Consider the following 25761-nt stretch of genomic DNA (forward strand, 5'->3'; position numbering starts at 1 on the left):
TCTACTCTGAAAGATCTACTTGCAGTTTTAGATTTAATAATTGTTTTAACATTCCCAAGCTTATATTACAGTACAAGCTTTGTTATCTGGCATGTTGGGGAAATGGGGGGGGGGTGCCAGTAAGTCAAAAATTCAGGTTAACCAAGAGGGAGAGAGTTTGGGTGTGGGAGAGGGCTCAGGACTAGGGGTTGGGTATGGGAGAAGGTGTGGGGTGCTGGCTCCGAGTTGCACTCACTTCAGGTGGCTCCCCGCAACCGGTGACATGTCCCTGCTGCTCCTAGGTGAAGGTAATCCAACACCAGCCAAAGTGTATCACTTTGAGCAACGCTGTTCTGTCTGCTGGATATCTAGGCAGACTAGGTGTGTTCATGTAAGTACAGTTTTGGATTTATCCAAGGCACCAGTGCACCAAGCGCGTGCCTGGGGCAGCAAGCCGCGGGGGGTGGTCTGCCAGTCACTGTGAGGGCGGCAGTCAGGCTGCCTTTGGCAGCATGCCTGTGGGAGGTCCGCCGGTCCCGCGGTTTCGGTGGCAATTCGGTAGCGGGTACGCCAAAGGCGTGGGACCGGCGGACCTCCCACAGGCATGCAGCCGAATCCGCATTTCCAGTGGACATCCCGCAGGCATGCCTCCGAAAGCCACCTGACTGCCATGCTTGAGGCGGCAAAATACATAGAGCAGGTGGGAGATTACAAATGCAGTAAATAGCCAAGCATTGTTTACTTCATTCAAAACTCTAACAAAGTGTGAAATAAGAGGACTGCCAACGGTATTCTATACATCTTTTAAAAACAATGATTGTTCCCTAGTAAAAGGAAGTGTTAATGTAGTGTCTGACTGCTAAAAAAGGGGATCCAAGATAAGTTGTACTAGAGTGGTGAGCTTTACCTGTTTTTTCAGGGAAACCAATTATTACACTGTCCAAGGATAGACTATACTTAATGCAACAATCACAATAACCTTATATGGTCAAATCAGATTGGCTTGTGTTAAGGAAAATCTGCCTTTCATATTTGTTTTGGGAAAAGTTAATAAAAGTACACAAAAGGTGACCCATTGGACATCATTTATTTGTATTTTTAATGCGATCATCACATGGGAGTATTAAGAAAAACAAGTAAGCCTTGTGGAAAGAGGCAAAATCCTGGTATGGATTAAAAGTTTATTCAGCAATAAGAAACAGTCACATAGAGTTAGATTCCCAAAGGTACTGCTGTAAGGTCTCCCATGTAGCCCCTCTATGCCGACGGGAAAGAGCTCTTCCATCGGCATAATTAAACCACCCCCAACAAGCGGTGGTAGCTATGTCGGTGAGAATGTGTCTCCTGCAGACATAGTGCTGTCCACACCAGCACTTTCGTTGGTGAAACTTATTGGTCAGGGGGGTGTTTTTTTCATACCCCTTGACTGACAGGAGTTTTACCAACAAAAGAGCTAGTGTGGACACAACCTAAGGCACCTATCTTGCTCTATGCATTGTATAGGGAGCCTAGCACCTAACTTGGGCTTTATGAATCAGTGTTGTGATTTTTCTAGGTGCCTAAAAATTAGGCACTGTGACGTTCAGCATCACGCTGTCTACGTCCCTTTGTGTATGTAGCTCGTAGTGAACACCTGCTCCTCCAAACAGAGACAAGGTAATAATGGGTCATAGTCATAAGGAAATTTAAAAAATGCTAGGGGGGAGTGGGCTAAAGGAAGTGAAGGATATTTTCGATCGCATATGACCCTATGTAATGATACAGAGCACATTTCCCAATTGCTCCAAGTTATTTTGGTTAGTAAAAACTATGGAAGATTGTGAGCCGCTCCAGTTAAATTTAAACACAGTGGTGGCAGGACGCAGAATTGGTAAAATGATGACAAATTACATTTAATTTGGATAAGTGTAAGATAATGAACACTGTCAAAAATAGTCTATATTTCTGTTATATGGATAATCAGCTCTGAATTTTGCAAACTTCTTTGGGGAAGAAGACCTAGAAGACCTTTATGCTCAATGAAGAGGCATATCCCCCATCACACAACTGTAGTAAGGAAAAAATACAAATAGAATACTGGAGTGCTTTAAAATGGGTTAAAATCATGCAGAAAATATTACCTACAATATGTAACAGTGATATACCTTCATCTATAATACTGTGCTTTTTCTAATTTTGGTTGTCTCCCTTCAGGAAAGGTATAGCAAAATTGAAGAAGTGGGACAAACATTTAGAGGCAACTTGAGATTTATATGATTTGTGTTGCAAAAATATGATAGGAGGAATTTCATTGAGGTGTTTAAAATTATAAAGGGTACAGTAAAATAGAACATTTAAATAATTTCAGATTAGAATAGTAGTTTTAGATGCAGCAGGAATAAATTGACAGTTTAAGTTACAGTTTGCCATTGGTTCCAAGAAGTTTCTTAAAAAAAAGCCTAGATAACAGAAAATATTCCAAAATCCTGAATTGAAGAGGTTTTTTTGCACTGTAGTCCATAAAATGTTTTTAAGAGATAGAAAGGAAAATAACTAATACATTTAAGGAGTAATAATATGTAAGTAAGCCAAATAAAGACTTTAAAATATTCTCTTTACCTGAGAATTCTATTTTGTGTGTCTTCCTGTGGAATTGTCACAACCAATTCAGATGAGCACAATGTGAGTGTTGTTTTTTTTTAATCTTTCAGATGCACCAACAGAACTCCAAGTATCCAGTTCTAGGCTAAGAGAAATAGAAGGTACTCATGCAACACAGAGATTGGAGGTAAGCAATTCTGGAATGCAGGTAATTAGGCAAAATAAAGGGATGCTGATCAGGCTGATTTTGATTGTTTCTACATGTATTAGAAATATGATTTTAAAAAAATGCTTACTCTAGAAATGAGGGTGACAATGGTGTTTAAATCCCAATCCATCATTACGTTCAGAGGGCCAGATTTGTTTAGTGGGCATGGACATATGTGTGTTGTAGATTTGTTACCTCTTACATTGATTGCCTTCTCCATTCTGACATTGTTCATGTCAGACAGTGGGACTTTGAAATGTAACAATAGCTCCTGGCTCTGAGATGGTCTCAAGTCCAGGTTTCTTGTAAGTTTTCAGCATTTTTCTGGCTGATAAGGAGATAAGTAGATGCTTTATGAATAGCTGGTTTGCATTTCAGACTTGGCCACAAATCAAAACTAATCTAGAAGGTGTAATTTCCAGCCTATAACCCTCAATCCAGATTTTTATATGCGGTATTTTAAATTTCAAAGAGGGGTTTAAGTTTGAAAGAGTAAAGTAGGACAACATGGGAAGTCTGCAACATAGCTATTTTAATTTTTGCTCCCATTAGCAAATTCCTTAGGAACATAAGCTTTAGTTTTTTACATTTATTAATAGTCACTTTACACTTTTCTAGAATGAGAGACTGAAGAAGGTTTGCAGTGATCTAGAAGAAAAGCATGAAGCAGCAGAGCTTCAGATAAAGCAGTTGTCCATAGAGTACCGAAATCAGCTGCAGCAAAGAGAGGTACAGTGCAGCATAAATAATTTCAGGCAACATATGTCTATTCGTTAACAAAAATGTACTACATTAAGTTTGTTTGTATACTTATTGAAGAGATAAAGTTATCTATTATACAATCTCTAAAGGTGAGAGGCCAGCAGACTGTTCATCATGATATAAAGTACCCTATTGCTCATCCTGTCATTTATGCTGTTGCTCATTTTGTACAGATTGTCTCAATCACTCACAAAATGCTTCCAAATCATGTCACATCAGTTTACGCTTACACCTGCCAGATAACTTAATATAATGTAGCTATTGATCTAAATAGCCTCAGAAATACCTTGTCTGATGTCACAGTTTCTCCCTATTTTATTACCACTAAGGAGCAACAGAGGAGATTAAGCACTACATATTATTATAAATTATTTTATAGTCCTAAATCATACTTTTTGGAAGGATAGGTAAGAGAAAATTCTCTTTAAAAGTGCTTATTTCTATTGTTCTTTCAGATGTTCATTTGGTTTAAGTGTAGACTTAAAAATGGGACAGGATCAGCATTTGCAGCTCTGGAAAGTGGATTTTTGGGCATAAAGTAATCCTCTAGGCATGCAGCTGTATAATGTGAGATTTTAGAGTCTTCTAAACAAGGAAAACTAGCAACGCATTTATAAAAATTGCTTTTACTGAACAGGTTTTTAGCAGAAATAATATCTTTGAGACGTGTGTTGCACCCATTGAAGTCAATATCAGCTCTCCCATTGACTTCAGTGAGAGCAGGATCAGACTCTTGATTTGTATGTGCATAAGAATGGACATATTGAAGTTGGAAAAGCAACATCTGGATATTTGTAATATTTTGTCCATTCTGTATCTTAGTGTAAACAATTTTCTTTTGCTCTGAGTGACTTGTTTAATATAGTGTGTTGTGAATGCAAAACCAGCAATACACTGAAAAGTTGGAGTATAAAATAACCTCAATTTTAGTATCAAAATAAATAACCTGAGGAACCCTGTACTGTTTGTTTTTATTTTAATATTTAGTTAAAAAATCTACCACTTTTTATATTTAACTGTGTTGTGAGACTTGGCAATCAGAAGCCTTGCTGTAGAATTTAGATACATTTGCCTGCTGAATACCCCAAAACCTTTATTTACAAGGGAAGCATTCTTTTTAAGGGAAGTGCGGATACTTTGCTTATATGGTGCCTTTAGCTGACTAGTGCTTAAATGGTAAAGGAATAATTTTTAGAAGCAGTTTTTACAAGAGTCCTTGCTTTATAAGAAGCCAGTCAAGAACATGCCTCTCCATTGAGTTAGAGAGAAAACCTTTTTTTTTTCTAGTGAAAGAACAAGGAGACTTCAGTAATTTTATCTCAGATTAAAATACAAATAGGTTTAAATTTCATCCATTTACAAGAGATAAAGTGAATATACTTTGAGATTTTCTTCTTACTAAAATCATGCACTGTATTCTATATATTTAGGTTGAAATCAGCCATCTAAAAGCTAGACAGAATGCACTACAGGAACAATTGCAGAAGTTGCAGACAGCTGCTCAGTCAGCACAGTTAGGAGCTGGTGTTTTGCCGCCAACCACTACATCAGCTTCCTTTGTTCCTGTGGTTAGACATCATTCTTCAGGTTTTCAAGGGGATGACATGGACTTTGGAGATGTAATCTGGTCCCAGCAAGAAATAAACAGACTGTCCAATGAAGTTTCTAGACTTGAATCTGAGGTTGACCACTGGATGCAGATAGCACAGGTGGGTGATTTTTCCCTATATTTAGTACATTGAGTGAATTGGTCACTCTTGAAACCAGTCGTGTTCAAGTTAATGTTCAGCAATTAAATGTAGAGAAGTAGCATTTAGGTTGACATAGCTGCTGTGCTCAAGGGTGTTACAAATCCACATCCCTGAATACCACATAGCTATGCTGACCTAATCCCCAATGTAGACACAGCTAGGATGATGGAAGAGTGCTTCCAGCGACCTAACTACTGTTGCTCAGGGAGGTTCCTACAGCAACGGAAAAACCCCTTCTGTTGGTGAAGGCTATGTCTACACTGCTGGGTTATGCTGGCATAGCTGTGGCGCCGTAGTTGTGCTGCATTAATCCCCATAGGCACTAATACATTCTAATTCTTTTTTTGCTGGTTGGTGACCCTTGGTACCTTTCAGTCACTGTTGTCCATTTGTAAAAAAGTGGTAATACATAAAGACTTGTCTTACAGAAGTGGTATAAAGATTAACTAACCTGTAGATGATGATTTGAAAAATATATAGCACTATAATTTCTAAATATTATTTTTACTTTCTGAGAAAAGGAGCCATAGTAAGACTTAGTTATGGAGACTGAATTTCTTTACTCTTCAGTATTATATTAATAATACAGCCTCCCACCCCCTTAAAATCTGTAAAAATGTTTTATAAGTAGGGCTGTCAAGCCATTTAAAAAAATTAATCACAATTAATCATGCCATTAAAAAAATTAATGGCACGATTAAACAATAAAAGAATACCATTTATTTAAATATTATTGGATGTTTTCTACATTTTCAAATATATTGATTTCAATTATAACAGAATACAAAATGTACAGTGATCACTTTATATTTATTTTATTGCAAATATTTGCACTGTAAAAAAAAGATATTATTTTTCAGTTCATCTTATACAATTACTGTAGTGCAATCTCTTTATCATGAAAGTTGAACTTACAAATGTAGAATTATGTACCAAAAATAACTGCATTCAGAAGTAAAACAATGTAAAACTTTAGAGCCTACAAGTCCACTCGGTCCTACTTCAGCCAATCGCTCAGACAAACAAGTTTGTTTACATTTTCAGGAGATAATGCTGCCCGCTTCTTGTTCACAATATCACCGAAACGGAGAAGAGGTGTTTGTTCTCACGGCACTGTTGTAGCTGGCCTTGCAAGATATTTATGTGCCTGACATGCTAAAGATTCATATGTCCCTTTATGCTTTAACCACCATTCCAGAAGACATGCATCCGTGCTGATGAAGGGTTCTGCTTGATAACCATCCAAAGCAGTGCTGGCTGATGCATGTTCATTTTCATTATGTGAGTCAGATACCACCAGCAGAAGGTTGATTTTCTTTTTTGGTGGTTTGGGTTCTGTAGTTTCTGCATCGTAACGTTGCTCTTTTAAGACTTCTGAAAGCATGCTCCACACCTCATCCCTCTCAGATTTTGGAAGAGATTCTTAAATCTTGGGTCGAGTGCTGTAGCTATCTTTAGAAATCTCACATTGGTACCTTCTTTGCCTTTAGCCAAATCTGCAGCAAAAGTGTTCTTAAAATGAACATGTGCTGGGTGATCATCTGAGACTACTATAACATGAAATATATGGCACAATGTGGGTAAAATAGAGCCGGAGACATAAAATTCTCTCCCAAGGAGTTGGGTCACAAATTTAATTAACGCATTAATTTTTTAACGAGCCTTATCAACATGGAAGCATATCTTCTGGAATGGCAGCCGAATCATGAAAGGGCCTACAGATGTTTAGCAGATCTGGCACATAAATACCTTGCAATCCCGGATACAAAAGTCCTATGCGAACGCTTGTTCTCACTTTCTGGTGACATTGTAAATAAGAAGTGGGCAGCATTATCTCCTGTAAATGTAAACAAACTTGTTTGTATTAGCGATTGGCTGAATGAGAAGTAAGACGGAGTGAACTTGTAGGCTCTAAAGTGTTGCATTTTTTTGTTTTTGAGTGCAGTTATGTAACCAAAAAAAAAATCTACATATGTAAATTGCAGTTTCATGATAAAGAGATTGCACTACAGTACTTGTAAGAGGTGAATTGGAAAATACTGTTTCTTTTGTTTATCATTTTTACAGTGAAAATATTTGTAATAAGTATAATTCTATAAAGTGAGCAGTGTACACTTTGTATTCTGTGTTATAATTGAAATCAATATATTTGAAAATGTAGAAAAACATCCAAATATTTTAAATAAATTTGAATTGGTATTCTATTGTTCAACAATGTGATTAATCACGATTAATTTATTTGAGTTAATTGCATGAGTTAACTGCAATTAATTGAGAGCCCTATTTATAAGCCTATCATATTTGTTCAGGCAAAGAGTTTCTTAAACATTTACAAGGGTTCTACCCAAAATATTATAACTACTTTGGGGATTTTCATATGTAGGCTTCTAAAAAGTACTTTTTCTCTTGTTGTTTGTGCTATTGATTGTAAGTTACTACTCTGCCAATACACAAAGTGATACGGTAGTTGCCAATTTTTATTATAAATTTTACCATCTGTAATTTTCCCTTACCACTTAACTTGATTTTCTGTCAGTTAAAAAAATTCTCATTGCTGTGATCAAGTAGAGCCCAGTCCTGCAAACTCTTACTTATGTGACTGATCTTTACTCAAGCAACTAGTGCATTTGATTTCAGTGATATTACTTGTGTCCATAGCATCTACAGTTACCTATACTGGAATTAAAATACAGTGAATATTTAGGTTTTCTTTAAATGCAAGAAACTGTTAAATATGCTAGCATGTGGGGAATGCAATCAATATACTGTGAAATTTGTGCACAAAGAAACCCAATAGCTGTTCTTATGTTTCAATAGAGATATGCTATTTTATATTTTTTTTCTTTGAAATAAAGCTATTGTAGCTTTAAATTTTACATTATAATAAAAATACCTATGTTTGAATGTTGTGATAGAGGCTTGCTTACTTTTTAGTAAGTACTTTTAGTGTCCTTGCATTTTGTATTTTATTAAGAATTATTTGCTGTTGAAGTGCTCAAAGGAAAATAAACTGTTGTTTATCTCAATTTATTTCCCAAACTAAAGTATTATTTTTCTTCTTTTATCTAGTCTTCCAGAGTACAAGGAACAAATAATGCTGATCAAAGTGAAATCTGCAAGCTGCAAAATATTATCAAAGTAAGGTGACAGTTTTCACAAATCAACCCACACCCATACATTTTTTATAATTTGCAGCTAAGCCCCCAATCCTGCAAACATTTACATGTGTAGTCCCAATGACTTCAGTCACATTTCAAGTGAATCAAGTTAAGTGTATGCATAAGTGTTTGCATGATCGGGTACTAAACAAAGTGTATTGGCATATAATATAATTGTGTTTATAACTGAAATGTTGCCACACCTCCTATATTTAAAAAAAATTCTGATTGATTAGATGAATGAGTGTCTCTCCGGTTGGTTATGCAACTGGTTTGCTACAATATTATAGGCTTGAAAGCATAAAGTTTGTAAGATTAAGGCCAACACTTCAAAAGTAGCCAGTGATTTGTAGTGCCTCAATTTTTGGATGCCCATCATGGGATACCTTGAGGTTGCTTTCCCTCTCCAACCCCTTTCCCAAGTCTCTACAACTCCAAGTGAAGTCAGTGTGAACTATAAGTGTTAAGCACTTCTGAATTTCAGACCCTTGATGGCTAAATTAGACACCATACAAATTTTGGTCTTATTTTGTACAGGTGCATATCTGGATGTAATTTTGCTCTGTTCTGAGTCCTGTTTTTCAAGTTAACCACTCTAACTTATTAATGTACTACATAGGTGTGAAGGCATATACTGGTAATGTTACATGGTATACATATATAAATACATAATGTAAATGGTGAAATAAGACAAATACATTTTTATACTTACAATGAAGCTGGAAAATCAAATCAGTTTTATCTTCAATACATGGTAAGGTGAGAGTAAGTGTATTATCTAGTATAACTTAAATTTGTTTTTCTCCCATATTTGTGTGTTTTAATGTAAGTTATAATGAATGATGGAGAGGAGACTTCCTGGTAATTAATACTTACCTGGAGAAGTTCAGGGAATGACAGGAAAACTCCTCCTGATCACGCATTGCTGCTATTAAATGTTAGTTATTACATCCTTATTATTTATCCTATGTAAGTAAACAGTGCTCACCTTTTTTCTGTATTGAAAAGTGAAAAACCTAATTGCACCTTGCCGGGGATGCAGAATTCTAGTTACAGTACTAGAAACAGCTATTTTTTCTAGAGTTCCAATAAGCTTATAATATTGAATTTATAAATATGATTAGAAGGAAGGTATGTTGTTGCAGTTGTCTCTTCCCCAGAGTCTTGGATACTTAAGGCAACTTTCAAATTGGGAAAAGCTCTAAATCAGTAACTCTCAACCTCTGCAGAGTACTGTACCCCTTTCAGGAGTCTGATTTGTCTTGCGTACCCTAAGTTTCACCACACTTAAAAACTACTTGCTTACAAAAACGGACATAAAAATACAAAAGTGCAACAGCACAATATTACTGAAAAATTGGTTACTTTCTAATTTTTACCATATTATAAAATAAATTAATTTGAATATAAATACTGCACTTACATTTCAGTGTACAGTATATAGAGTTATATGAACAAGTCATTGTATGAAATTTTAGTTTTTTCTGACTTCGCTAGTGCTTTTTATGTAGCCTTTTAAAACTAGGCAAATATCTAGATGAGTTGATGTACCCCTGGGCAGACCTCTGCGTATCCCAGGAGTACGCAAACCCATCGTTGAGAACCACTGCTCTAAATAAGTATAACAGAAGTCTGAGTGAGCTCTGCAGCCCTTTTTTACGTACTTTTCATTGTGGACCAGCCTTTTCCACAAGTTGTGTGACACTTTGCTCTGTGGCTGGTTCAGAAAGTTAGTCTTTCTTTTGCCTTCTGTGATGTATTGTAATGTGTCTACTAAGGTGTAAATAATCCACACACTGTAACTCTTCCCAAAACAAGTGCCAGCCTCTAGTCCTATGCCCTGCTCCTGCTCCAAAAGAAGTCTGTTGCAGGGCTCTCATTGACTTCTGTTGGAGCAAGTTTAAGCCCTCTGTGAGAATCTCAGGGTTGTGGAATCTCTTCCAAGATGAGTCCAGGTTACAGAATTGAGCCCACTTTCTGTCAAAATAGGAGCAATCCAATATTTTAATTTTTTTAGCCATTTGTGGCAGAAGTTGGTTTTTGTTTTTTTCCCCCCCACCAGTACAAATGAATTGACCATGATCTTGATTCTTCTTTCAAGAATAGTCCCAGCTACTCTCCCTAGTGAGGCTGAATTTTCTTGTTGCTTAAAGAGGAGAAAGTTGAGGCTAAGGTTGTGGGCTACATTCTGGCTGTTAGTAAATTCCTGTGTTTGCATAAGGTAAGGGCTTGTCTACGTGGAAAGTTAGTACCCAGCAAGCCAGGATGTGAATGTACAGGGCATCAGCTTGCCACTCACTATATGGACACTGCTACCACACAGTAAAAGTCCCGGAGTGTAGAATAGTACTTTGGCACTTCCACTGCACTATAATAATGTCCCCGGGGCGAGTTAATGCATGGCAAGCTTGTGCCTTGTAGATTCACATGCTGGCTTCCCAGGCACTAACTTGTCATGTGCACAAGGCCTAAGTTACTTTTTTGATGAAAGAACACTGCCAACTATCCTTATAGTTGATAAATGTTTTTGTTTTCAATTTTGTATTACAGTCAAGCTCCAAGATGACATTTTTTCCTTTCTGTATTTGTAAAGTTCTTAGAAGATGTGACATGCTGTATAAGTGCTAAGTACTTTTGTTATCTAAGTGATAATGTTCAGAGTGGGCACTTCCAGGGACTTGAGGATCTGAAGAAAAGCTAAGGGTATTTAACATAGCTTATGGATTGCTTTACCTGGGACTGTAGGGTGGTGTGGGGTATGTGTCACTATTGCTATACTTTTCTCTGTGCTGAAAAGATCAGAGTAGAAATGCATATCCATGGGACACAGCATGGTGTTATACAAAAGTAGTCAGACAACATGTACAGTTACAAATAGGAAAATAGCATTTTGTGCTCATGATTCCATTAAAAACACACACACACACAGATTTTTGTTGTCATTAATTTCTTGTTCAAGAAACTTGTTCACCTGTTTACTTGGCAGCCCTGATGTATCAGTCATTAGTGTTTCCTAATTAACATGAGTTCTCCATCCAAACAAAAATATTATCTGAATGTTCATTAATAGAGGTTAGAGATGTTTTGTCTGTCATTGAAACAAGGTGATAGATCTGAAAATACAAGTTATTTGACATTTTGAGACAATATTAACCTGATTATAATTTATCTAATGTGAGTGGGAGTGTGTGTATGTGAGAGGTGAGGTGGGGGATGTCCTGATGCAGGGATCAGCAGCCTTTGGCATGCGGCCCGTCAGGGGAAATCCGCTGGTGGGCCGGGACGGTTTGTTTACCTGCAGCATCTGCAAATTCGGCCGATCGCAGCTCCCACGGTTTGCCATTCCAGGCCAATGGAGGCTGCGGGAAGCAGCGGCCAGCACATCCCTTGACCCACGCTGCTTCCCGCAGCCCCCATTGGCCTGGAACAGCGAACGGTGGCCAGTGGGAGCTGCGATCGGCTGAACCTGCGGACGCTGCAGGTAAACAAACCATCTTGGCCCACCAGTGGATTTCCCTGATGGGCCGCGTGCCAAAGGTTGCCGATCCCTGTCCTAATGTATACATTCTCCTATGTGTCTGAGATTACAAGTTCTTTGAGGTGGGGCTCTTTTTAGTTTGTACCATGCCAACCACATTGATTGTATAAATAAATAATTTTTAAACAGGCACGTTTTATTTTTGGTGTAAAATATTTGGCAGTATCTTTGCAGGTGCAGAAAAATATTCTTTTAAAATGTACACATACTGTGTGTCTGCATTCTAAATATTTTTTTTTTCAATTACACTTTTTAGGAGCTGAAACAGAATTTAAGTCAAGACATAGATGAACATCAGCATGAGCTTTCAGTATTACAGGATGCGCATCGACAGAAACTAGCAGAGATAAGTCGTCGGCACCGGGAGGAGTTAAGTGAATATGAGGAACGAATTGAAGAACTTGAAAATCAGTTACAGCAAGGTATTTATTACCCTGCGATCATTCTATTTTATAGGCTGTTACCCTCAGCTTTTATATGGAATGAACTTTATTCAGAATACCAAATGCACATACAAATGAGCAGTAGAATGTATTGGACATAGATTAATATGGATTTAGCAAATCTTTAGTTTGATTAAAATTGACTTGAGCACATTTAATTGCATTGTTAATGGCTGCTCTTCAGAAGAAAATACACGTGACTTTCAGCTGTCCACCACACAGATTCTGGTCTAGATACTGAGTGAGAAACTCTTCAAGTCTGATAAATTAATTTTTCAGACCTATGGGTTTACTATCTGTGGAAGGCTTCTCTCCTGCTATTCCCCAATCTACTAGAGTTGAAAACTATCTGAGAAACAGATATCTCTCTTCACTTGTATTCATTGCGGGATATTTTTTTAAACTCCTGGACATTAATTTGTCCCCTCATAATCTACTTACATCCATATCCTCAGGCAGGTGGTATGCACTAAATCAGGAGTTCTCAAACTGGGGGTCGGAACCTCTCAGGGGGTCATGAGGTTATTACATGAGGGGGGTTGCGAGCTGTCAGCCTCGACCCAAACCCCGCTTTGCCTCCAGCATTTATAATAGTATTAAATATATAAAAACGTGTTTTTAATTTATATGAGGGGGGGTTGCACTCAGAGTCTTGCTATGTGAAAGGGGTCATCAGTACAAAAGTTAGAGAACCACTGCACTAAATCCATAAAGCCAAGACATGTTTGATTCCAATCCAATATTGATTTGGAAAGAGACTGCAGAATAGAGTGAAAACTTTTCAACACAAAAAATTCTGGAGGCAAGTAGTAGGTACTAAATGGGTCACTCACTGAATGATATGAAGTCAGAGTTGATGGTGATGAGGGCTGTATAAGTTCCTGGTTGGATGGGTTGGTAGATAGCACATTTTCTAGCAACAAGTGCCTTTATCTGTTTTTCTTGTACTGGGATATCTCTGGATGCATAGAAGTGAAAGTTTGTATGTCTTATTAATTGGGTTTCTTTTTGAAGGGGGCCTCATTTACAAGTTCATATCTAAACTTAGTAAGTTTCGTTTGTAATTGATTCATCAAAACTATGCCACCCAAAGAGTACGTTACCCTTTTGGGAAAGAGACGTACTTCAAATGACAACTGTCCCTTCCCAGAATGAAAGAGAAACTCCATTACCAACAGTGTCTCCTCAGATATAGAGTTAGGCAGAAGCACCATGTAAGAACCTTTTGAGGTCTGAACCAGAGTGGTAGGGAATTGACTCATGGTATCGTAATGCCTGTTAAAATTGTTCTGTCTTCTGACTTCTTTCAAAAGAATCCTTTTAAAGAGTCTTGGGTGAAATCAAAGGCATGAGCCACACATCTCTTGCATCATGACTCAGCTGTAAGACAAAATACTTCTCACACTTCTTAGTATGATATTACTCACCTATGACCATACCCTTGCTAAATTGCGTTTTCACCCATCAGGGATCGTCTGGATGCAGAACCTAGAAATTCTTGTTTTCAGAATCTACGTAGTCATGAATAGACAAGCAACATGTCTTCTTTTAGCAGCTTCTATCTAAATTTTGGCTTTCTGCCTTCTTGAACTCTGTAACTTGTATAAATGATTTGCATTATAAGTTACGCTGGCTATAGAGAGGCTTCTAAAGTTTTAGGGACATTATATCTTGTATCTATAAAAACCCAACTTCTCTTGAACATGACCTTTAGGTTGAAAGTCTGAGAGTTTTATTGCAGAATAATGTGTCTCTGCTTCTATGCTTGATAATGTATATTTTTTAATGTAAACCTTTAGAGGAAAAGTCAATACTGTTTACTGTATATTGAATTATAAATGTAAGGATTTATATATAAAATGGCAAAACCAAATGTAATGAGAATTTAAATGTTGTGTTTGTGTATAGAATATATGATTGTCATCAAAACATTCTTTAATTCTTGAAGGAACTTAAAATAAATCTAATATGCTTGTACTAATCTCCAGTTTTCAGCCACAATCCTGAGAATTTAAAATTGACTAAAATGAATACATATGAAATATACAAATTATTATAACCTGTGACAACCATTCATTAACTCATTAAAACAACAAACCACAAAATCTAATGTCCTTTGATCTGGAATGAACCTGGTAGCTAACAGTATTCTGGAGAAATAGTTTTAGGAACATATGAAGGACTGACTAGACAATTTTATTTTTTGATGCTCATTATGACTTTTGATTATTTTTCCCTTAAAGTCCATTTTTTAACTATTGGTGATTAGAACTGTATCTGCCTCACTTCACTTATTTCAAAATTGCCATTTTATAGTTATCAACATAAGCAGCTGTGAGGTGTATCTCTTCTAAAGCAAACCACGTATCTTTATATACTTCAAACATTAGTTCTTCTAAATGTCTCTCTTGCTTTCTGTAGATGAAGTGAGTGCCTCCATTTCACTATAGTTATTGTTTAACATTGCCAACCTTTCAAGAATAAAAATTCTTAGTTGGTAGCTGTTCCAGGAGAAAATTCTATAATGCTGACTTTGGTTACTAGTTTAAACTCAATCTCTTGTGCTTTTTCAGGTGGTGCAGGCATTGAAATCACTGATTATTCTAAAATTAGCGACTTGCAAAAGAACATTCAAATCCTACAAACTGAAAAACTAAAGGACATACAGAATATGAAGGAACTGGAGGATAAAGTAAAAAATTTAAATGAGAAATTTTCTTCTGTAGAAAATGAGAACAAAATCCTGCTGAATGAGCGAGAACTGGTAAAGATGGAAAACAGCCAAATAACACAAGAATATGAAAGACTGAAATCTGAGTTTATTAAGCTTCAAAATTATGTTGCAGAACAGGAGACCCTTCTGAAAGAACAGGGGAAAAAACTCCCACTGATGACATCGTCAGAGGAAGAAGTGCTCAGACTACAACAAGCACTGTTGGGTAGGAAGCAATTGAGATTTTCAGCTCCTATCCAAAATATTTTACACATTTAAAAATAGAAGCCATTTTAGGAAAAGTAGTATGAATAAATGAGATTGTGATAACTATGAATAGAGCCACTTTAGAAAAGGGTTTACCTCTGAAATGATCAAGTAAAACAAGATCTGAAAGGACTACCTTGGCACTACTCTGATAGTGAGGTAGAAGTCTCTGGATAGCTTAGTGAAGATGCCTGGCTAGAGCCTAGCAGGAATTTTTGTTCTCTGTTTTGCCGTAATGTTAAAAAAAATAAATAAATAAAATGCCAGTTTTATGATGGTGGTTTCTAATATTGTTTGCCTCACTCTGTAAACATACAGCTAAGATCAAAATATGTAGAGAGATGCTGACAAAAGTTAGAGATATGGCCGGTCTTAAAATGTTATTGAAAATACTAAGATTATTTACACTGGAAAGAAGAGACGCTAAAGATGACAATTGAACAATTTAAAATTATGGCATGGCACATGAAATATGACTTTTCCTGTTGGCTTGGGTTGCCTTCCCTTATCAACCTGGGCTTGTTTTCTTTTACTTCCCTTTTTCGGATCCATTTGCTGTCTTGCTCTGACACTTTGTCTTGTTTTACTTCTCTTGCCCCCAGCAAACCCTGGGCTAGGTATGGTATACTGTAGATATCTGAACACAGAGGCCCTCTGAATATGGATCTCCCTATCTGCAGCAGTATTTGGTTTTTCCCACAAAACCCATAGAGAGTTCTTTGCAGGTCCAGAGATCTTCTTTCAAAGTGTGAGAGGGAGGGCTGCAGCTCCCCAAAGTAGATCTGCTCAGGGGTTAATACTGTCTGAGCCCTATCCATTTTATAGAAGCTACCATTCAGGGGCTTCCAGGGCATTCAGTCTGGGAAGTCCTGGCAACATGGTGGTCCAGCCAGGGAGCCTCTGCAGTAGTTTCCCAGAAAATAGCAAAGCACAGGGCCAGAAGTCCTTATTCTTTCTTTCTTAGGGGACAAATCCTATTCCTGACTGCAGAATCCAGAAGAGACTGAGGAGAACCTTGTAGTGTTTCTTTTCCCCTAAACTTTTTCTACATAGGGATTTTTGGGGTTTCTTGTGAGGGAATTGCTTTCAAAACGAGACTGTTAGCCATGAGTTTCCCACAGTAATGACCACTTTTAAGTAACAGAAGCATATGTTTTTGCTTGTAACCATTATAGAAACTCAGTAGTAGGAGTTACGTTTAAATGAATATTTTTCCATTATAGGGAATTGTTTTTTGATGTTATAGGAATGTAATTCACAAAAATAAAATGCTGTCTTTATGATTTATAGGCAGTGTCTGTGTTATGGTAAAATATGTAATCCTTTCGTTTTGAATATTTTTTTTGGTGTTTTATAAGTCTTAAGTACTTAGTCATTCAAAGCTAAATTTCAGTAACTACTGATGGACTGTGTCTGTAACTTTGTTTGTGTTCTAACATCTTGGCTTGACTCTAGCTGCGAAGTGATGAAAACTGAATCATACTGTTGTGTTGTTACATTATGGGTTTTTTCCCACTGATTGGAGCATGCTGATGAAGTATACAGGTTTATTGCTTGGAGACATCAATTTGGTTTTATTTCCCTAAGATTTTTCTACTTAATTTGTATAGCAATTTAAATGACCTAATCTTCTGGTTGTCAAAATAAATAATTTAATTTTGTTGCTCTTTTTACAGATGCAGAAAAAGAAATAATGAGACTTAATACCTTAAATCAGGTAAACTGATTTCGAAATGATACCAACGCTGAAGTCATAATAGTAAGAACTAATGTGAATCATAGAATCATGCAAATGTAGGACTGGAAGGAACCTTGACAGGTCATCTAGTCCAGTCCCCTGCACTGCCATAGGCCTAAGTATTATTTAGAATATCTCTGGCAGGCATTTGTCTAACCTTTTGTTAAAAACCTCCAATGATTCCACACTCTCTTTAGGTAATTTGTTCCAGTGATTAGCTACCCTTACAGTTAGACGTTAGGAAAAACTTCCTAACCTAAATCTCCCTTGCTGCAACTTAAGCCCATTACTTCTTGTCCTTTTCTCAGTGGTTAAAGAGAACAATTTATCACTCTCCTCTTCGTAACAGTTTTTTATGTACTTGAAGACTGTTATGTTGTCCCTCAGTCTTCTCTTCTCCAGACTAAACAAACTCATTTTTAAAAATCTTTCCTTACAGGTCATGTTTCCTGGACCTTTAATCAATTTTGTTGCTCTCCTCTTGACTTTCTCCAATTCGTCCACCTCTTTCCTGAAGTATGGTGCCCAGAACTGGACACAGTACTCCAGTTCAGGCCTTCTCAGTGCTGAGCAGAGTGGAAGAATTACTTCTCATCTTGCTTACAACTATCCTACTAATACAACCCAGAATGTTGTTTGCTTTTTTTGCAACAGTATTACATTGCTGACTCGTATTTAGTTTGTGGAACACTATAACCCCCAGATCCTTTTCTGCAGTTCTCCTTCCTAAAGTGGTCATTTCTTATTTTGTATTTGTGCTGTTGATTTGTATTTGTCCTCATTGAGTTTCATCCTATTTAATTCAGATCATTTCTTCAGTGTGTCAAGAAGATCATTTTGAATTCTAATCCTGTCCTCCAAAGTGCTCACAACTCTCCCCAGTTTGTCATCCGCAAACTTTAAGTGTATTCTCTGTACCCATTATCCAAATCATTCATGAAGATATTGAATAGAATCAGACCCAGAACAGATTCCTGTGAGTCCCCACTCAATATGCCCTTCCAGCTTAATTGTGAATCATTGACAGCTACTCTGAGTACATTTTTCCAGCCAATTGTGCACCCATCTTATAGTAGATTTGTGTAGGCTATAGCTCTCTGAGAATGTCATGTAAGACAGCATCAAAAGCCTTACTAAAGTTGAGATATATTACATCATCTGCTTTTCCCCTTATCCACAAGGCTTCTTACCCTGTCACAGAAGGATATTAGGTTGGTTTGACATAATTTGTTCTTGACAAATCCTTATTGACTGTTACTTATTCCTCATTTTCTTCTAGGTGCTTACAGATGGATTATTTGCTCCATTATCTTTCTGGGTACTGAAGTTAAGCTGACAGGTCTATAATTCCCTGGATTGTCCTGTTGACCTGATTTATGGAGGGCTGGTTAATTATATGCATCAATGATCTGATGAGAAGATTCATAGACTTTAAACTCATAAACTTTAAGGTCAGAAGGGACCATTATGATAATCTAGTCTGACCTCCTGCACAATGCAGGCCACAGAATCTCACCCACCCACTCCTGTAACAAACCCCTAACCTATGTCTGAGTTATTGAAGTCCTCAAATTGTGGTTTGAGGACCTCAAGCTGCAGAGAATCCTCCAACAAGTGACCCCTGCCCCATGCTGCAGAGGAAGGCGAAAAACCTCCAGGGCCTCTGCCAATCTGCCCTGGAGGAAAATTCCTTCCCGACCCCAAATATGGCGATCAGTTAAACCCTGAGCATGTAGGCAAGACTCACCCGCCAGCACCCAGGAAAGAATTCTCTATAGTAACTCAGATCCCAACCCATCTAACATCCCATCACAGACCACTGGGCATACTTACCTGCTGATAATCAAAGATCAATTGCTAAATTAATTGCCAAAATGAGGCTATCCCATCATACCATCCCCTCCATAAACTTATCAAGCTTAGTCTTAAAGCCAGATATGTCTTTTGCCCCCACTACTCCCCTTGGAAGGCTGTTCCAGAACTTCACTCCTCTAATGGTTAGAAACCTTCGTCTAATTTCAAGTCTAAACTTCCTAGTGTCCAGTTTATATCCGTTTGTTCTTGTGTCCACATTGGTACTAAGCTTAAATAATTCCTCTCCCTCCCCGATATTAATCCCTCTGATATATTTATGAAGAACAATCATATCCCCCCTCAACCTTCTTTTGGTTAGGCTAAACAAGCCAAGCTCTTTGAGTCTCCTTTCATAAGACAGGTTTTCCATTCCTCGGATCATCCTAGTAGCCCGTCTCTGAACCTGTTCCAGTTTGAATTCATCCTTCTTAAACATGGGAGACCAGAACTGCACACAGTATTCCAGATGTGGTCTCACCAGTGCCTTATATAACGGTACTAACACCTCCTTATCTTTGCTGGAAATACCTCGCCTGATGCATCCTAAAACTGGATTAGCTTTTTTAACGGCCATATCACGTTGGCGGCTCATAGTCATCCTGTGATCAACCAATACTCCGAGGTCCTTCTCCTCCTTCGTTACTTCCAGCTGATGTGTCCCCAATTTATAACAAATTCTTGTTATTAATCCCTAAATGCATGACTTTGCACTTTTCACTATTAAATTTCATCCTATTACTATTACTCCAGTTTACAAGGTCATCCAGATCTTCCTGTATGATATCCCGGTCCTTCTCTGTGTTAGCAATATCTCCCAGCTTTGTGTCATCTGCAAACTTTATTAGCACATTCCCGCTTTTTGTGCCAAGGTCAGTAATAAAAAGGTTACATAAGTTTGGTCCCAAAACTGATCCCTGAGGGAACTCCACTAGTAATCTCCATCCAGCCTGACAGTTCACCTTTCAGTACAACCCGTTGTTGTCTCCCCTTTAACCAGTTCCTTATCCACCTTTCAATTTTCATATTGATCCCCATCTTTTCCAATTTAACTAATAATTCCCCATGTGGAACCGTGTCAAATGCCTTACTGAAATCGAGATAAATTAGATCCACTGCGTTTCCTTTGTCTAAAAAATCTGTTACCTTCTCAAAGAAGGAGATCAGGTTGGTTTGGCACAATCTACCTTTTGTAAAACCATAATCAGGTTCTTGTTCTGAAATCAGGCCACAGAATTAGAGAATGTAGAGAATCCAATACTTTGTAAGGACTCTCAGGGTCTGTGGCAAGAACACTCCTGCTGAGGACAAAGCCAAGCTTTAGAGATTTTTATTAAAATCAAAGAAAAGGTCATCAAAGCTCCAAACCATAGAATCAGAAAGAAATAATATAGTTCTATGGGTACCTGTGGTATCATTCCTTACAAAAGCTACTCTCACCCTTCCTTGGGGACCTGGTGATGGAAGACAAAGGACTAACCTTGTCTCTGGCATGCCAAATGAGTCCGATGATCCAGGTTCCTCAATGCTGAGATGGTGGGGAGAAGGGTCAAATGTAGAGTAGCTAAGGCAGGGGTGGGCAAACTACGGGCCGCGGGCTGGATCCGGCCACTCAGGGCTTTGGATCCGGCCTGCAGCGCCGCCGGCACCACATCCCTGCAGCCCCCGGATGGGGGGGCAGAGGGTTCCAAGCGTTGCCCTTGCTTCCAGGCACCGCCTCCCGCAGCTCCCATTGGCTGGAAACGGGGAACCGCAGCAATGGGAGCTTCGGGGGAGGTAACTGGAGGCGCAGCAAAGGCAGTGCACGCCGAGCCCTCCGCCCCTCCTCCCCCAGGGGCTGCAGCGCTTCCGGGAGCAGCGTGGGGCTGGGGACAGGGAAGGCATGCAGATTGCCTGCCCTGGCCCCGGAGCGCGCCGCTGCCACACCGGCACCCGAACCCCTCCTGTATCCCACCCCCCAACTCCCTGCCCTAAGCCCCCTGCCTGCACCTTGAACCCCTCCTACACTCCAACCCCCTGCCCTGAGCCCCCTCATGCACCCTGCACCCCAACCTCCTGCCCTTAGCTCCCTGCTGCACCCTGCACCCCTATGCACCTCAACCCCCTGCACTGAGCCCCCGCCACACCCCACATCCCTCTGCACTGAAACCCCCTGCTCTCAGCCCCCTCCCGCAATCCGCACCCTCCTGCACTCTGCACCCCTCCTACACCCCCAACCCCCTTCCCTGAACCCCCTCATACATCCCGCGCGCCCAGTCCCTTACCCTGAGCCACTTCCTGAACCCTGCTTACAATTTCCCCACCCAGATGTAGTTGGTAGCTAAACAAAAGATGAACTAAAAGAACTAACTCTGCTTGGTGGTTTGCCCTCTTATAGGGTCTTGGACTATCCTGAATATTCATGTCAGTTCCCAACCTTCCATGCCCAAATCTTATTCCCTCACCCACATAAATCTTTGGGTACACTTACTATATAGGCTAGCGTATTTATGCATATTAGTAGCACATCCATACGGACCTTTTTGTATTTAAAGTCTGCCTTCTTCAAGTCCATTGTCTTTATTTTGCTGTTTTCCCTCCCACTGTTCCTTAGAATCATGAACTGTATCATTTCATGATCATTTTCACTCAAGGTACCTTCTATCTTCAGATTCTCAACTAGTTCCTCCCTTTTTGTCGGAACCAAATCCAGAATAGCTTCTTCCCTGGTTGTTTTCTCCACCTCCTGTAATAAAAAGTTGTCTCCAGTGCATTCCAAAGTTGGATAATCTGTGTCCTGGTCTATTGTTTTCCCAACAGATGTTTGGGTAGTTGAAGTCCCTCATTACCACCAATTCCTGTGTTTTGGATGATTTTGTTAAATGTTTAATAAAGCCTCAGCCACCTCTTCTTCCTGTTTGGGTGGTCTATAGTAAATCCCTACCAGGACATCACCCTTGTTTTTTACCCCTTTTACTCCTGACCCAGAGGCTTTCAACAGGTCTTGCTCCCTCTTCTATCTCAACCTCAGTGCAAGTGTAAGGAAAAGCACCCTTTTGAAACTGTATGTTTTATATTGAACATCTTTAAAGCTTTTTTATTTTCATGTAGATAGTCTTATGGTAATCAAAGAAATAACTTTAGGCTAATAATTTCATGATTTAAATATGCCTTCCCTATCTCTTCTATATATAATCTGGTATGAGAAATTCCACACACTCTAGTAGTTAGAACTATTGCACTCCCTCTAACAGTGTATTGTTCAATGTAATACAGTGTGTAACTTGTTTTTAATTAAGTGGTGAAGGCATCCTAGAAATCACATGTAGACTTTTCGACAGTATTACAGTATTTGCATTGTCACTTTCTAAAAATTGTTTGTTTTCATTCTTACATGCTCCTTTATAGAAAAATCTAAAATGTTGTAGACATCTTGCAGATGCTATTGTTTTGATACTTTGATACAGATTCAGAAGAAACAAAATTATCAGATGAATTACCAACTTTTTTTTTGTAGGCTGATAGTTTTATTGGTGCAGGAGAAGATGGTCTAAAGGTTAAAACAGATACACAAGTTTTAAAAGAAGAAAATCATAAACTAGGAAAAGAAAAGGTATGTTAGTTAATTGACCATCTTTGCTTTTAGTTTTATATATACATTTACTGCAGTATAAGAGAGTATTAACAAGCACATTGTGCACGTATTACTATTCTGTGTAAAGTTTTCAGACCAGCCTTAAATCTACTTAGAAAATTTGACTTTGTTCATTAAGGTATTTGTATGAAGTTGTTGGACTTGTAGTATATTTTTATTTCTCAATTTTTTACAAAATCTCAAGAAAATAATTTAATTCCATTTCAAAATTAAAAGAAATTATTTCAGTTAAATTCCCATATTAAAATTGGTATTCGATTCTGAATTGTATTTGTTACTACTGCTTGAAAGTACATCCCATTGACATATTGTAAGGGAAAGAGACCGCCTTTGCACTTTTTGTTTACTTGATAAATATTACATCATAGAAGCTGATGTATTTTGAGTTGTAAATTAACCATTTTACAGAATTGCATTGATATGTTGCCTCAGATGTTGATTTAAAAAAAAAAAAAAAGGAAAAGGACAAAAAGAATCTCTGAATTACTAGCTTTGTAGCTATCGCTTTCCATCAGCTTCTGTCAGTGTTTTGTTAAATATGATTGCCCTTCATATTTGGCATTGCATTGTGGTCTCTAAATTCTGTTTGCCGTTATTTTCACACTGCATCCCACCCCGCGAATGACGACGACATTTTGATATTACACCATAGATCCAAAGATTTCAGTTTCTTTGGTAGAAAGTTGTTAACATAGAAAAATGACATAGTGCTTGAAGCATCAAGTTTAAATACCTGGTCTCCCTGGAAATTTAGGTTCTTCTTTGAGTAGTGTGCCTATGGGTGCTCCACTGTATGTGATGTGATCCCCTGTGCCTGGGATTGAAGATCTTTGGTAGCAGTGCCCATGGGGCCCCACATGCACTCCTCCCCATCTTGTGCCGTGGGTAACTTATAGCTGTGTGGTCCAGCTGCCCTCAGTTCCTTCTCAGTCGCCTTTGGTATGGAATCCGGAGCAGAGCCCTTCTACCTCCTTAACCTTTAGAGAAACTCTCATTAGCTAACCTTACATTAGTAGGTGAATAGCCATTTCTGTTAATTTTCTCCCCCTAAAAACATTTTTTTTATAGTTACTCTTCCCTTCCCATTACCTTACGCTTCCCTGTTTTCTGCCCTCCCCAAATGGGAGCCCTCATCCTCCTCGGGACTGTGCCAGGATCTCTTGGGTTCAAGAGGTACCTCTCTTGTTAGGAGGCCTTTCCTGTGAGTGACGGGCACTCATGGTTCATCCGCTGCCTCAATGAGGGCCACGTCGCACAGAAGTGCACCCACTGCATCAACTTGACCTCCAAGGCCCCAAAGGACTGTGAAGTCAGACTCAAAATTCTCCTCATGGAGAGTTTTCTACGGCCAGCTTTGGATCCCAGCCTTGATACCTCTCTGGCCTGGCTCTCACCCTCATTTCGGTCAGCAGTCTATTCCCACTCGCCATGGCCATCCAAGAGGAAATCCTCTTTTTCCCACTCAGATGGGAAGAAATGGGCCACTACTTCACCTTCCAAGGAACCGTCTCAGAGAAAGCCATCCCCTGCAAGGTCACTAGCCTCAACATCATCAGGAGTGAGACTTAGCTCCCATGACCATCTGAGTACCTCTGATACTGGAGCTAAACGAAAGTCCAAGGGCCCTAAATGGACAGGACCAGAGGCGGATACACTGTCTCTCAGGACCGAGAAACACAGTGCAAGAGCTTCCGAAACGGTACTGAGTGCCTCATCCAAGACAACCTTGGGTGCGTCAGCACTGACAACAGTGTCGGCATCGACCAAATTCTCAGCACTGAGCAAGCTCTCGGGATCAAGTAAGACATCTAAACCGTTTACTGGCTGCTCGAGGGAATGCACTCCACCCTCGGCATTGATAGTTCCTTCAATTTCTAAACCACTGGTGCTGATGATGCTCCTGCCTGTGCTACAGCAGTTCAGATATCCAAGGGACCTGGTCATCTGTGATACACTGGAGTCTCCGCTCCTCCATTGCAAGCTCCTTATAGTTCATCCTCTTCCCGGAATCAGAACCCTACCCCCTTCACCACTGAGAACTGCACCACCCTTTCCCAGCAACGACAAAGAGGAAGAGGATGACGAGTACTCCATTCCACCTGCATATCTGGAACACAGACAATCCTCTGCTCGTCTGCGTTATCCAGAACCAAACCGAGGGCCTGGTATGGACCCCCATGGATGCAACCCCACATGCCAATCTCTCCAGATTGGCCCTACTGGGCCCCATGGGCTATCTGTATGGCACAGTTTTCCAAACCACCCATAGAGCAGATCCAGAAACACGAATGATCGCCATCCTCATCTGTTTCTTGACCATCTGATGTCAACCCAGTAATGATGGAGGAACAGCAGGAAGACACAGAGGAAGAGGTTACACCACCACTCCACTTCTCCTCCTCTTCCCCTGATGAGGCGATCATGCCACCACCTCCTACGTCGGCAGACTATTTCAGACACTTTCAAGAACTATTCTGCAGAATCGCTGAATCTCTCCAGATCTTGCTGGAGGAAGTCCCAAGAGCAACAACACAAGCTGTTTGATATCCTACATGCCTCCACATCGGTGACGATAGCCCTCCCTATTCATGAAGCCCTATTAGACTCTGTCAATGTGCTCTGGCAGACCCCAACGTCCATCCTGCTAACCTACAAGCAAGAAGACACAAAATATTATGTCCCCACTAAGGACTTGGAATTTTTTCCCCATCCTACTCCAAACTCCCTGGTCGTCAATACGGTACATAAGAAGGGATGCTAACACCACCCCAGGGCAAACTCCTACAAGAGGGACTGGATGAAACTAGACTTGTTTGGTCTCAAAGCATATTCTTCTGTGACACTCCAGTGTCATCTCACTAATTACAAGGCTCTTATGGCCAAATACAATTATATGAACTATTCTAAAATACAGGAATTCTTCAACATCTGCCAGACAATAAGGAGCAATTCCAGACACTCGTGTCTGAAGGACACCACCTTGCCTGCACGGTACTACAAGCTTTCCTGGATTCTGCAGTCATGGCTGCTCACTCCATCGCAACAGCTGTGTTAACGAGACAAGTGACATGCCTTCACCTCTCTGGATTCCCTAAAGAGGTGCACAGTCCGTAGTCAAGGATCTACCTTTGAAGGTTCC

At 39.3% G+C, this 25761-nt stretch overlaps 1 protein-coding gene across 1 annotated transcript in view; it reads left to right on the forward strand.

Annotated features, from left to right (window-relative positions):
- Positions 1 to 25761, forward strand: part of TRIP11 (thyroid hormone receptor interactor 11) — an 80657-nt gene that overhangs the window by 3581 nt on the left and 51315 nt on the right. Inside the window, exons 2-9 of the mRNA XM_045013484.1 lie at positions 2670 to 2746; positions 3386 to 3496; positions 4960 to 5238; positions 8350 to 8418; positions 12233 to 12398; positions 14993 to 15358; positions 17076 to 17116; positions 22485 to 22580. Of these exons, the coding sequence (XP_044869419.1) occupies positions 2670 to 2746; positions 3386 to 3496; positions 4960 to 5238; positions 8350 to 8418; positions 12233 to 12398; positions 14993 to 15358; positions 17076 to 17116; positions 22485 to 22580 (1205 nt within the window). The remainder of the gene's footprint in view (positions 1 to 2669; positions 2747 to 3385; positions 3497 to 4959; positions 5239 to 8349; positions 8419 to 12232; positions 12399 to 14992; positions 15359 to 17075; positions 17117 to 22484; positions 22581 to 25761) is intronic.

The sequence above is a fragment of the Mauremys mutica genome, chromosome 4, assembly GCF_020497125.1.
Source record: "Mauremys mutica isolate MM-2020 ecotype Southern chromosome 4, ASM2049712v1, whole genome shotgun sequence".
Classification (NCBI taxonomy): domain Eukaryota; kingdom Metazoa; phylum Chordata; order Testudines; family Geoemydidae; genus Mauremys; species Mauremys mutica.